General features: G+C 49.1%; 2 protein-coding genes across 2 annotated transcripts; both read right to left on the bottom strand.

Annotated features, from left to right (window-relative positions):
- Window positions 1-4,205: 4,205 nt before the first annotated feature.
- LOC128593881 (metallothionein-1E-like) lies at window positions 4,206-5,495 on the bottom strand. Its single transcript, XM_053602240.1, has 3 exons — window positions 5,340-5,495; window positions 4,783-4,848; window positions 4,206-4,435 (listed from the first exon to the last, which is right to left on the bottom strand). The coding sequence occupies exons 1-3, from the start codon at window positions 5,365-5,367 to the stop codon at window positions 4,344-4,346; spliced, it is 186 nt and encodes a 61-aa protein (XP_053458215.1). The 5' UTR covers window positions 5,368-5,495; the 3' UTR covers window positions 4,206-4,343.
- Window positions 5,496-9,943: 4,448 nt separating this feature from the next.
- LOC128593873 (metallothionein-1E) lies at window positions 9,944-10,913 on the bottom strand. The gene is made up of 3 exons (XM_053602228.1): window positions 10,763-10,913; window positions 10,384-10,449; window positions 9,944-10,176 (listed from the first exon to the last, which is right to left on the bottom strand). Exons 1-3 carry the CDS (start codon window positions 10,788-10,790, stop codon window positions 10,085-10,087), a joined length of 186 nt encoding a protein of 61 aa, XP_053458203.1. The 5' UTR covers window positions 10,791-10,913; the 3' UTR covers window positions 9,944-10,084.
- Window positions 10,914-12,266: the final 1,353 nt, after the last annotated feature.

Here is a 12,266-nt window from a genome sequence, read left to right as displayed (position 1 = left end):
CCGCCCCTTTGCACCCGCCGGGCGGAGTCAGCGCAGCCCGCGGTCCTGGCCCGGCTGTGCACAGCAGGTGGGCGGGGTGCAGATTCCCGCGGACCCGGGCGGTGCGCACGGCTGGGGGCCGCCCCTTGGGCGCCCGCTTGAGCCAGAGGCGCCGTGCGCCTGGCGGTACATCGCGTCCTAGTTGTCCTGCTGTTTCTTCCCAATTTCCCCGTGATTCCCTGCCACCCCCGATTCTGGGCGTTCTGGAAGTCCCGGGGTTCTGGCCAACTCTCGGCCACCAACCCACGCCATTGTCCTCTGTCTGCCTTTCCCGGGCTCCTTGTGCAACCCTAGGCTTGTGCTCACGTCCCGCCTGGATGAGAACAGGTTTTTTTGTTTGTTTTTTGAGACAGAGTCTCACTATGTCGCCCTCGGTAGAGTGCTGTGGCATCAGAGCTCACAGCAACCTCAGACTCGTGGGATCAAGCGATTCTCGTGCCTCAGCCTCCCAAGCAGCCACAACGCCCGTCTAGTTTTTTTTTTTTTTTTTTTTTGAGACAGAGTCTTAAGCTGTCACCCTGGGCACAGTGCCGTGGCATCTCCAACTCTTGGGTTCAAGCGATCCTCTTGCCTCAGATTTTTCTATTTTTAGTAGAGACGGGGTGGGGGTGGGGAGTCTCGCTTTTTGCTCAGGCTGGTCTCGAACTCGGGAGCTCAAGCAATCCACACGCCTCGGCCTCCCAGAGTGCTAGTGGATGTAGTGACTTTGCTGCTCCCAGGCCCTCCGCATTGCCTGTCCCTGTCCACACCTAGATCCCTCAGACTGGTTCCTCCTGTAGATGGCAACACAGCAACCCCCCGGGTCTTCCCCTCCTTCTCCACGCCTGGGGGGACATGGGGGCACGTTTGTTCCAGTCCTCCTTTGCATGTAATTCTCCATGGTCACTCCACTGCCTAGCCAGCCGTGATGGCAGCTTTGAAATTTCAGGATGCTCCCCACAGAGGGATCACTTTAGGTGATGTGCAGACTTTCCATTAAATAAAAGCTCAGAACAAGGGAGTATTTTTCTTCTATTCTTCTAACTATTGCATAACATATGGACTGTGCTGTGCCAGTACTTTTTTAAACCACTTTTGTTCTTTGAACCCTCACAACAATCTAACAAGGAAATACTGTTTATGAACAACTGCATCAAAAAGAGGTCAATCTACTAGCTCAATGTCACAAAACTAAAAACTTGTGCACTGATTAGAATCCAGGCAGCCTCTCAAGGAAAGAGCTGCCCATGGTAAACGCTTCCTTTGGCCTATGTGTTTTCCACACTTTTGGGTTGCTGGAAATCTTTTAAATAATAGTGAACCACCAGGCATAGTGAAGAAGCTATACACACACACACTTTTTTGACTATCTTCTATGTATGGAATGAGACTGATTTTCATTTTCACCGATAAAGAGTTTGCTTTTCATAAAAATATATTTAAGAGGGCGGCGCCTGTGGCTCAGTCAGTAAGGCGCCGGCTCCATATACCGAGGGTGGCGGGTTCAAACCCGGCCCCGGCCAAACTGCAACCAAAAAATAGCCGGGCGTTGTGGCGGGCGCCTGTAGTCCCAGCTGCTCGGGAGGCTGAGGCAAGAGAATCGCTTAAGCCCAGGAGTTGGAGGTTGCTGTGAGCTGTGTGAGGCCACGGCACTCTACCGAGGACCATAAAGTAAGACTCTGTCTCTACAAAAAAAAAAAAAATATATATATATATATTTAAGAAACTATCCATCATTTCACTGTAAAAGTTTAAGTAAAATATGTACAGGTATTAGCAAAAATAGCTGTCATTTTCCTGCATCTGACATAAGGCACAGAATCTTACTCATAGTTTATGTGTATAAGCCTAGTGTTGGTCGAAATTATGTAGGGAGAGTGAATTACTTTCTTTGGCCCACATGTCATGTGTTTATGTGTCAGATGAAAATGACACAGGATATACCGCCAAGCACTTCCAAGTCTGACTGCTTTGTGCATAAATAAATATCCCTTACATATAGTGAGTTAAAAAAAAAGCAATAGCTAATATTATAGACCATTTACTACCTGCCATTCACCATTCAAAGTTCCTTACATACATTAAATTATTTAATCCAACAAGCCAGATGCTGTTATTATGCCTCTTGTTCAATTGAGGAGACTGAGCCACAGAGATATTGTGTCACCCAGCTAAAAGTGACAGAAGTGGGATTTGCCCTCATGCAGACTGATTGCAATGCCCTGCTCTCTCGCCCACCACCCTATGTCACCAAATCACATGAAAGATAAGGACACTGAAAATCTGGCACGGAAGCAGCCATACGAAGAACACTGAGCTGGCACCTAGATCCTTCTGATTAGCTCTGCAGCCTCTCTGCGTTTCAGTTCCCATCTCATAAGCCAAGAGCAAAATCAGTCCATCTGAAAGGGCTCAGAACCAAAATAGGCAGGTTTAACAGCCAGTGACATCATGATCTGTCACTTGTGGCCAGGGCAAGAGGCCAGCTGAAGTATAGCTTCATTCATTCCTTTTCTCGAAAGCTGTGTGGCCTTTCGAGGAAGGCTGCTACTCAGGAAGATGCACAATCATTCCAACCCCTGCATATGTAGTATCCTGGTCATCAGGCCTGTGTCTCTCATTCACAAAATGACACGAAGGATAGGCCAGGCTTTTAAGTCTGCTCAGATGCTGGGCTGTGTCTTATGGAAGAGGACTTTGCAGAGGGTCATGCATGCTCCTCCTGGCTGTGGATCAGTCAGGTTCCCATTCCTGGCACCCAAACCAGAGCAATGCTTCTCAATCTATGAGCCTTTCTATGTTTGTTGGAATTTAACAGGGTTCCTTCCCCAATTAAGTCAATGTGGAGAGAATGATCATAACTACTATTATTTATTAAGCCCTAGCCAGGAACCAGGCCACTCTCACATTTATACCCTACATTGACCTATAATCTCCTTCCTACAAAGGAGGAACCAGAGGCTCATAGAGTTTCAGTGACTTGCCTGGACCAAACAGCCAGTAAGTGTGAAGTGGGCTGTGAGCCAGGATGCCAGACACCAAAACACATGTCCTTCACACAGGCTGACATCTAACGGAGGACTGACAGGTAAGCCCAGTCTTGACTTATGCTCGAGAAACTACATCTTCCTCTTTGGCTGTACATCAAAAAGGACTCTCTCAGCAAATAGCCAGAGGACCAAGCCAGGGGCTTTTATTACAAGTCACCAGGGGCTCACTCCTAATGGGCACCACCACACCCTCCCAACTGCAGAACCTGCCATCACCATGGTCGGGACAGATATGAAGTACTTCATCTGGAAGCAGGGATCACACACCCTTCCTCTGGCCAGAAAAGTGCTGGGCAATTCCCTTCAAGTCCCTAGTCCCCCTGCTGGTCTGAAGCAGTCATGGGCTAGAATTTGAAAGAGGACAAGTTCAACCTGCCCTGGGAGGGACTTGCAAAGATTCAGAGCCAAGTCACAAGAGGGAGCTCTCAGGTCAAGGAGTGTCTTGTCAGTGGCACTGGACAACTTAAGACTGATAGTTCCTTGAGGGAATGTGCTGGCCAGTGTTGCTCAAGGTGTGTGGGCCACAGATGGGGCCAGTCTGCTGTTTCCAGTCTGCAGTGCACACCCTTGATGAACATATGGGAAGAGGTTGTGAATCTTTAATTTTCCTGTTACTTCTTCATGTATTTATTGAAGTTTTTCCAGTTGAATCTAAAAAAATGGGTTTTCTATTTTGTGATTTCATTATTTCCACAGTTAATATCATTTTATTGGCAATGGTTTATGTCTGTGATGGACAGGAAATAAAAGCTGTTCCTTCACTGTGGAATTTGAGAAGCCCTGTGTAGGGTTTAAGCAACTGGGGAGTTGGATTCCAATCCCTATAGTGACTTTCAAGGATGAAATCCAATAAGAAACTGAAGCTGGGGAGGGAAATCAGAGAATGAAAATAAGAGATGAAGTTTTGGTGCCATCAACCCCTGACATGAGAACAGAGGGATCCTGTATCTGTCCCTACCCCTAATCTGTACAATGTAATTCCAATATATGGAAAATGAAGCACAATGGCTTTGCTGAAGGCACTCAGATTGCTCCGGACTAACATTCCCATCCAAAGCCCAGATGTCTGCACTCCCAGCTCAGTCCCCCACCCCAGTCCCTTATTTCCAAGGCATGCAAAGACAACCAGAGTCAGAATCAAGTCAAAAGTATTTTATTATCATTCACATGTTTCATGGGGAAAGGAAAGCAGCAAACAGGTCAGGGTTGTATAAAAAAAAAAATCCAGGTTTGTACATGCATCTATTTACAAATGGGAGCAGGGCTATTTTGAAATCAGGCACAGCAGCTGCACTTCTCCAATGCCCCTTTGCAGATGCAGCCCTGGGCACACTTGGCACAGCCTGCGGGGCAGCAGGAGCAGCAGCCTGGGGAAGAAGGGGAAAAGAAAAGATCAGAATAGATTTAACCAGACACCTCACTGCCCCACTAGCAACTCTGGCGGAGGCTCTGCCCTCAGCCCTGGGGGAGGCTTTTGTCAGGATGGCATAGCTCTGTTCTGAGACAACTGCTGGTATCTTTGGGGTTTGTGTCCCAATACAAAAAGGCTGCCCTGCACCATCTGATCTCAGGGCAGAAAACCTTAGGAAGGAATGACACATCCCACAGCGGAAAAGGAAGGTCATTTCCTGGAAGCACACACTCAGCAGCAGCTCTGGGCCCCCCTCCCAATCTTAGCCACACCCCAGATTCCTAGAGATGGCCCCACACTCACTCTTCTTGCAGGACGTGCATTTGCAATCTTTGCATTTGCAGGAGCCAGCACAGCTGCAGGAGCCACCTGCAAGGAAGGGAATGACAGGCAGTGAGCAATGACGGAGAAGCAGAAGGCACAGCAGCGAAGCCATAACTCTCCAGTGTCCCCTGCTCTGCCCTCAGCCCTCAGAGCTCCCTTCCCACTCAGGGCAGAGGAAGAGAAGCTCCAATCTCTCTCTCCTCATGCTGGGAAGGGCAAGTGTCCTCCTGTTCTAACCCCAGGCAGACTAAAGAAGCAATGTTCCCCGCCTCCCATCCATCTGACTGCTCAGAGCCTGGACAGGGAACTTGGGCCCTGCTGGCCCCACTGCGCGATGTAGAGCAGGTCACTCTGGAGTCTTGGTAGAGTCACTGGCCGGATGGAAATGCTCTCTGAAGGTTGGGCAGGAAGACAGCACCAGACGAAATAACGGAGTTCAGTTCACAACTTCAAATGAGACTTCTTCAAACCCAGGGGCAATCTGTCCTGTACCAGGGAAACGGGTGATATAAAGACCAAAAAACGGCTTCTCTTACCAGTAGCGCAGGAGCAGTTGGGGTCCATTTCGAGCCTAGGTGAGGCCGCAGTTCCGAGGCGACAGGCGAAGAGTTGGTGAGGAGGGCGGGAGGCGCGGTGGAGACCAGGCGCCTGGAGCCGCCTTTATGGTCCGGAGAGGTCTCGGGTGCAGAGGCCCCGCCCCCCTTGCACCCGCCCCGCGGAGTAGCGCCGCTCGCGGTTTGGCCGTGCGCAGCAGGCGGGCCGGGCGCAGGAGCTCCGAGGCCGGGGCGGTGCGCGCCGCTGGGGGCAGCCCCCTTGGCGCCCGCTAGCGCGGGAGGGACCGTGCGCCTGGCGGTACACCGCGTTCCGGCTGTGGGTCCTGCGCCTCCCAAGTTACCGGTCACGTCTACCCAGAAACTTCCCGGAATCCAGCCCGGGTCATGGTATCCCCACGTTCAGCCCTCACTGCTGTCCTTCGCCATTCCTGGAGCCCGTGTCCAACCCCAGCCTGGTGCTCACGTCCCTAGATCGATAGAAGTGGGGGGAGATCGCAGCGAGGGAATGGTGTGTAGCACACAAGATGTGACCTTTGCTCCCGGTCCCCACCCTGGCGATCCTGAATTGCTTGCCCATGTCCCCAGCGTGGTCCTTCCGCGGCTTCTTACCGTGCACAGCAACCGGGGGGACTCAGGGCTCTTGTTCCCTCTCTGCCTCCCACTCTCCATGTCTGAGGGGATGTGAGGGAACATTTGTCTAGGTCCTCCTTGTAGAAAATTCTCCAAGGGCTCCCCTAACAGCCACCCTACCCATACCACTCCAGGTATGAGAGTCTGAAAATCTGAGACGCCCCCAAGGGAGGGATCATTTTAGGTGACTTGCAGACCCTACATTAAATAAGGAGGCAAGAAACGTGGTAATTTACCTTTCATTACTCCTATTACTCCGCAGTTAGTCTGTATCAATACCTGTTTAATCATTTGATTCGTTGAACACTCCCAAGAACAATAAAAGGGCAATAGTGCTATTAACCCATTTTTCTAATAGGAAAACTGAGGTTCAAGTTCAGTTAATTTGCCTAAGGTTGTAGAGTGAGACAATAGTGCCGCCATGTCTGAATCAGGTTAGCTTTTTGAAGGAAGAAGTGGGGAAAGGATTTCTTTCACTGTGAATGTATCTTCAACACCACTGTACTTAATTTTTTTTTTTTTTTTTTTTTTTTTGCAGTTTTTGGCCAGGGCTGGGTTTGAACCCACCACCTCCGATATATAGGGCCAGGGCCCTACTCCTTTGAGCCACAGGTGCCACCCTGTACTTAAAATCTTTTAAGCAGGAGCAAAACTCAAGCTCCACCCTGGACAGCTTGAAAAGTGATAGTGAAGGGGAAAATAAGAAAAAAAAAAAAATAAATACAGGCATAGTGTATATTAGAGTAAGTTACGTCTGGAAGTTAGATTGAGCTTTCATTTCTGCATTGATAAAGAATTTTGTTTTTATTTAAATATGCCATAGGTAATTTTATGTGCCAGCTTAGGTAGTGCCCAATTCCTTTGTCAAACATCAGTCTTAGTGCCCAATTCTTTTGTCAAACATCAGTCTACTCTAGATGTTGCTGTGAAGTTATTTTTTCTGATATGATTAACATTTAATTATGCTATGAGTAAAGTACATGTTAGAGATGATTTGTAACGTATTATCTGCCTATCCAATCTGAGAGTGTCCAGAGGGTGCACCTTTCAGCTCAACAGTAAGAAATAAGTTTTTGTGGGGTTCCCCAGTGTCCTTGGAGAGTTCTGTGGTCACTATTCCCTAGAGTTAGAAATCGCAGTGGGAATTGCTGCCACTGAATTGGGAATCCTGTATGCAATGGAGATGATTGCATCCCAGTGTGGCAGGAGGCAGGGAAAGGCACTAAATTGTCAAAGGCAAAGTTGGGCATGGTTATTGTCATGGATAGCACAGTCAGAGCAGAAGATCCTGACTTGCAGAGTCCTGTGGTGTTGACTCATTGATCATGGCATTCCTAGGAGTGAAATAGATGGACTAAAATCTGACTTCATCTGCATCAGCATAATTTCTGTTTCCTGTTCCCATGACTTTATGCTCTGCTGGTCTCAAGATCTTGGTTCCAGAGGGAGGAATGCTTCTTCTGGGAGATATAACAATGATTCCATTGGACTGGAAGTTAAGACTGCCACCAGGCCACGTTGGGCTCCCCTTCCCTCTGAATCAACAGGCAAAGTTGCTACACTCATTGGGGTGATTCATTGTTATTACCAAGAAGAAATTGGACTACTACTGCAGAATGGAGGTAAGGAAGGAAATGTCTGGAATCCAGGAGATCCCTAGTGTCTCATACTACTCCCTTGTTCTGTGATTGAAGTCAATGAACGACTTTAACAACCTACTACAGGAAAGAGTACTAATGGGCCGGACCCCTTAGGACTGAAGATTTGGTTCACTCCACCCTGTAAAGAACCATGCCCAGCTGAGGTGCTTGCTGAGAACAAAGGCAATACCAAATAGGAAGTTGTAAATACCTGATATGACCACATAACCAGTTACAGAAACAGAAAAGAGGAATGTAATTGTTATGTTTCTTCATTATTTTCTTATAAATCATAATGGTCATTGTTATTAAACTCTAGCCAGGAGTCAGGCAACTCTTATTTAATGCCTGCATGGAGATAAAGTTTTCTTTCTAGAGATGATGAAAGGGAGGCTCAGAGAGTTTCAGCAACTTGCCCAGGCTACACAGCCAGTAAGTGGTAGAGTGGGCTGTGAACCAGGACTGCCTGACAACAAAACTCATGTGCTTCACACAGGCCGACTTCTTTCCAAAAGGCCACAGAGCCACACGGCACCTTCGGGCAAGTGTGTTCCTTATTCCTGGGCCAAGTTCTCTTTGATTGAACATCAAATAGCACTCCCTCAGCAAATAGCCAAAGGGAGAAACTGTTGACTTTAATTAGAAGTCACCAGCCTTACTCCTTCCTAATGGGCACCACCAAACCCTCCAAACTGCAGAACCTGCCATCACCCTGGCCCAGGCAGATACGAAGTACTTCATCTGGAACCAGTGAGCACACACCCTTCCTCTGGCCAGGAAAATGCTAGGCAATTCCCTCCAAGTCCCTAGTTCCCCTGCTGTTCTGAAGGAGCCATGGCCTGGAATTTGAAAGAGGGGCAAGTTCAGCCTGACCTTGGGAGGAACTTGCAATGATTCAGAGTCAAGTCACAAGAGGGAGCTCTTAGGGGTCAGGGAGTGTCCTTTCAGTGGCACTGGGCAATTCAAGGCTGATGGCTCCTTGTGGGGATGCGCTGGCCAGTGTTGCTCAAGGTGTGTGGGCCACAGATGGGGCCAGTCTGCTGTTCCCAGTCCGCAGTGCATACCCTTGAACAAACATGTAGCATTTGTATTTTTTACTTTTTCTGCTGTATTATTTTTTATTTATTTATTTTTTTCATTTTTAGATTAATATGAGGATACAAATGATTGTTACAATGTTTGCATTTGTCAGGTAAGGTCCCTGTTGTAGTTGTGCCCCTTACCCAGGAGGTGCGCCATATACCCTTACATTGTGCCCATTATGTGTCTTACTTTTTCTGTTTTGTTCTCTGTATATTTATTGGAATTTTTCTGTTGAATCTAAAAAGTGGGTTTTGTATTGTGTATCTTCTTAAATTTTGTTTTCTTATTCATTAAATTTTTCTAGTCTGTAACTAATAGAAAAAAATGGGTCATTCACCACAGGGATTTCAGAAGCTTCATATAAGAATCTAGCAGTTGGGCACTCTGGTAGGTCGAGGTGGGTGGATTGCCTGAGTTCAGGAGTTTGAGATCAGCCTGAGCCAGAGGGAGACCTCATCTCTAAAAATAGCCAGGCATTGTGGCAGCTACTCGGGAGGCTGAGGCAAGAGAATCGCTTGAGCCCAAAAGTTGGAGGTTGCTGTGAGCTATGACACAATAGCACTCTACCTGTACAGAGGGGAGAGACTCAGTCTCAAAAAAAGAAAAAAAAAAAAAGAACCTAGCAATTGGGAAGGCCAGGGGCTGTTAATTCTAGCTCTTTGGGAGGCCCAGGCAGGTGGATTGCTTGAGCTCAGGAGTTGAGACCAGCTTGAGCAAAGCCCAGACCTTGTCTCTAAAAATAGCCTGGCATTGTGGTGGGCACCTATAGTCCCAAATACTTGGGAAGCTGAGGCAAGAGAATCTCTTGAGCCCAAGAATTTGAGATTGCTGTGAGCTATGATACCATAGTGCTCTACTGAGGGTGACAAAGTGAGACTCTGCTTAAAAAAAAAAAAAAAATCTAAGAATTGGGGAGTTGGATTCTAACCCCTGTAGTCCTTCCTAGACTAAAATCTGAGGAACTGAAGTTGGGCAGGGAAACCAGAGAATGAAAATAATATTTCTGTGCCATCAACCCTTAACGTGAGAACAGAGAGATCCTGTATCTGTCCCCACCTCTAATCTGGCACAATGCCATTCCATTATACGGAAAATGAGGCTCAATGGCTTTGCTGAAGGCACTCAGATTGCTGCGACTAACATTCCCATCCAGAGCCCAGGTGTCTGCACTCCCAGTTCAGTCCCCCACCCTAGTCCCTTATTTTCAAGGTACACAAAGACAACCAGTCAGAATCAAGTCACAAAGATGTTTTATTGTCATTAACATGTTTTTTAGAAAAAGGAACGTAGCAAACAGGTCAGGGTTGTATGAAAAAAACATCCAGGTTTGTACAGGTGGCTTTATTTACAACTGGGAGCAGGGCTCTCTCCACATCAGGCGCAGCAGCTGCACTTGTCCGATGCCCCTTTGCAGATGCAGCCCTGGGCGCACTTGGCACAGCCCACAGGGCAGCAGGAGCAGCAGCCTGAGGATGGAGAAGAGTTGGCAAAGATGAGCCCTAGGTACACAGGGAATAGATTCCTGCCCAGCATAGCAGAGACCGCCCACAGGCACTCACTTCCAGGAAGAGGCATCCACAGCCTACTTAAATTCCCTTGGGGATGGTGTGGGGGTGGGGAGGGGCCCGAGGGCAGCGAGGGGATGGACAGAGGGAAGAGAGGATTCCACTTACTCTTCTTGCAAGAGGTGCATTTGCACTCTTTGCACTTGCAGGAGCCAGCGCAGGTGCAGGATCCACCTGTGAGAAGAAACACAGAGGTGAGAATCTAGATATCTGAACGCGGGACTGCCTGGTAGGAGTCCGGGTCTAAGGGCCTCTGTTGCACAACCAAGTGCTGGGAACTTGGCCAAGCCATTAAGTCAGATACCCTTATCAATAAAACAAGGGCTCCGAATAACTTAGAATGGAGAGAAAAACACACTAATACGCTTTGGGAAGGGGCAATCAGTACCCTGAAATAGTGATCAAAGAACAAAAGAGGGTTCACGAATTGCATCTCCAGCTCTGCAAGCTGCACCAAGCCTCCCCAGCCTCTGACCAGACCCCTTACCGGTGGCGCAGGAGCAGTTGGGATCCATGGCAAGCTGAAGGGTTGCTGGAGTCCAGACACAGTTGCACCGAAGTCTACTGGGAGTTGCAGGAAGCGTGGTGGAGCCCAGAGCGCGGCGGGCTGTCTTTATACCCAGAAAGAACCGGGACGAGTGCAAAAGTCCCGCCCGCGCCGGGCGCGGGCTGCACACGCCCCGCGCTGAGTCACTCCCCGCTCCACGCGGCCCCCGGGGCTGTTCGCACCGGGCTGTGTACACCGGCCGCGCATTGGTTGCCTACGTGCGCCCCGGGCCGCCTTTGAGCGGAAAGGGGCTGCGTGCAGCAGCCGGTCACGAGTGCCGGGTGCAGCGGCGGGTCACCGAGCGCCGGGTGCTAGTCTGGGCCGTGTGCCGAGCACCGCACGCCCTGTCCCCTGTCCCCCGCTTTGTGCACAGTTTCCCTCCCGCCTGCCCGGTCCTCCAACCTGAAAGGTCAGAGAGCTGTTGAAAGAGACTCTCGCTAGACTGAAAAATCTGTGGGAAGTGGGATGGGTTACAAAACACTCACAACCGTACAGAGGACATAGCTGTCCTATAGTGAATGCTTTAGTGTGCAACAGGGACACTTATATGCCAGATGTCATTTAATCTTGCAACAACCGGTAAGAGGGACTCTCCATTATTCTCATTTTGGAGGAAGATGTCGAGGCCCAGAGAAGTAAAGTAACTTGCCCAAAGTCACAGACCAAGTGAGTGGCAGAGGTGTCCAGTCTGTCCCCAGCAAGTGTTGAAGGGAACATCTTGGGAAAATAATGATCAAGAAGCGACATGCCTGGAGCCTGGGAAGCTCAGGTGAGGGGAGCAGAGAGGGGGAGATGGGCCATGGCCTTGGGCCTGAGGGTGAGGTGTTTGCCTGGCAGGGAGAAGGAAGGAGTTAGGTTCCAGCCTGGAGAGGAAGCAACTGGCTACAAAGCTGGCATTGCCCTGGGATAAATGGAAGGGGAACCCCCACAAGAACTTTCTCCCCCAGCGGAGGAGTAGATGCTGAGGGGAAGAGCTGAGGTGGTGTCCAAATTCTTCTCTAGGGAGGCACATCCTGTTTCCCCACCCGCACGTGTCTTGTCACAGGAAAACTGTGTTAGGTCATCATTCTTGGAATGACCAAATTGTGTCATTGGAGGAGTCAGGAGACAGTTACTGGAAGCTTCCCGGAGGGCTTAGGGAACACAGGTTGCTGCAGCTGGAGTTCAGTGAGGTGGGGTGGGTAACAGACAGTGTGTCCTTGCAGCACTTACCGTAAGCCTCTGTGAAAATGTCTTACTAACTCGACTCAAATGTCACTTCCTCTGGGAAGTCTGTCCATACCCCATGCCTGTGGAACATCCTGTCTTATTCTTTCCTGGCACTTTGCATACCTGTAATATGTATGAACTTGTGTGATTCTTACGCTGGTGTCTCTGCCCCTCCTCACCCCCACATGACACTGAAAACTCCAAGAGCAGTTGTTTCCCTCCGGCCCCCCAAAGT

This window comes from Nycticebus coucang, chromosome 2 (assembly GCF_027406575.1).
Source record: "Nycticebus coucang isolate mNycCou1 chromosome 2, mNycCou1.pri, whole genome shotgun sequence".
NCBI lineage: Eukaryota > Metazoa > Chordata > Mammalia > Primates > Lorisidae > Nycticebus > Nycticebus coucang.
The sequence above is the reverse complement of the archived record's forward strand: the minus strand, read 5'-3'. Positions and strand labels throughout refer to the sequence as shown.

Bases quoted from the DNA above. Each gene is read 5' to 3' on its own strand.
- LOC128593873 (XM_053602228.1), bottom strand. From the start codon at position 10,790: ATGGATCCCAACTGCTCCTGCGCCACCG. The intron at 10,450-10,762 runs GTAAGGGGTCTG...TTCTTCTCACAG, and splicing joins CAACTGCTCCTGCGCCACCG to GTGGATCCTGCACCTGCGCT. The intron at 10,177-10,383 runs GTAAGTGGAATC...CTCCATCCTCAG, and splicing joins ATGCACCTCTTGCAAGAAGA to GCTGCTGCTCCTGCTGCCCT.
- LOC128593881 (XM_053602240.1), bottom strand. From the start codon at position 5,367: ATGGACCCCAACTGCTCCTGCGCTACTG. The intron at 4,849-5,339 runs GTAAGAGAAGCC...CCTTCCTTGCAG, and splicing joins CAACTGCTCCTGCGCTACTG to GTGGCTCCTGCAGCTGTGCT. The intron at 4,436-4,782 runs GTGAGTGTGGGG...CTTCTTCCCCAG, and splicing joins ATGCACGTCCTGCAAGAAGA to GCTGCTGCTCCTGCTGCCCC.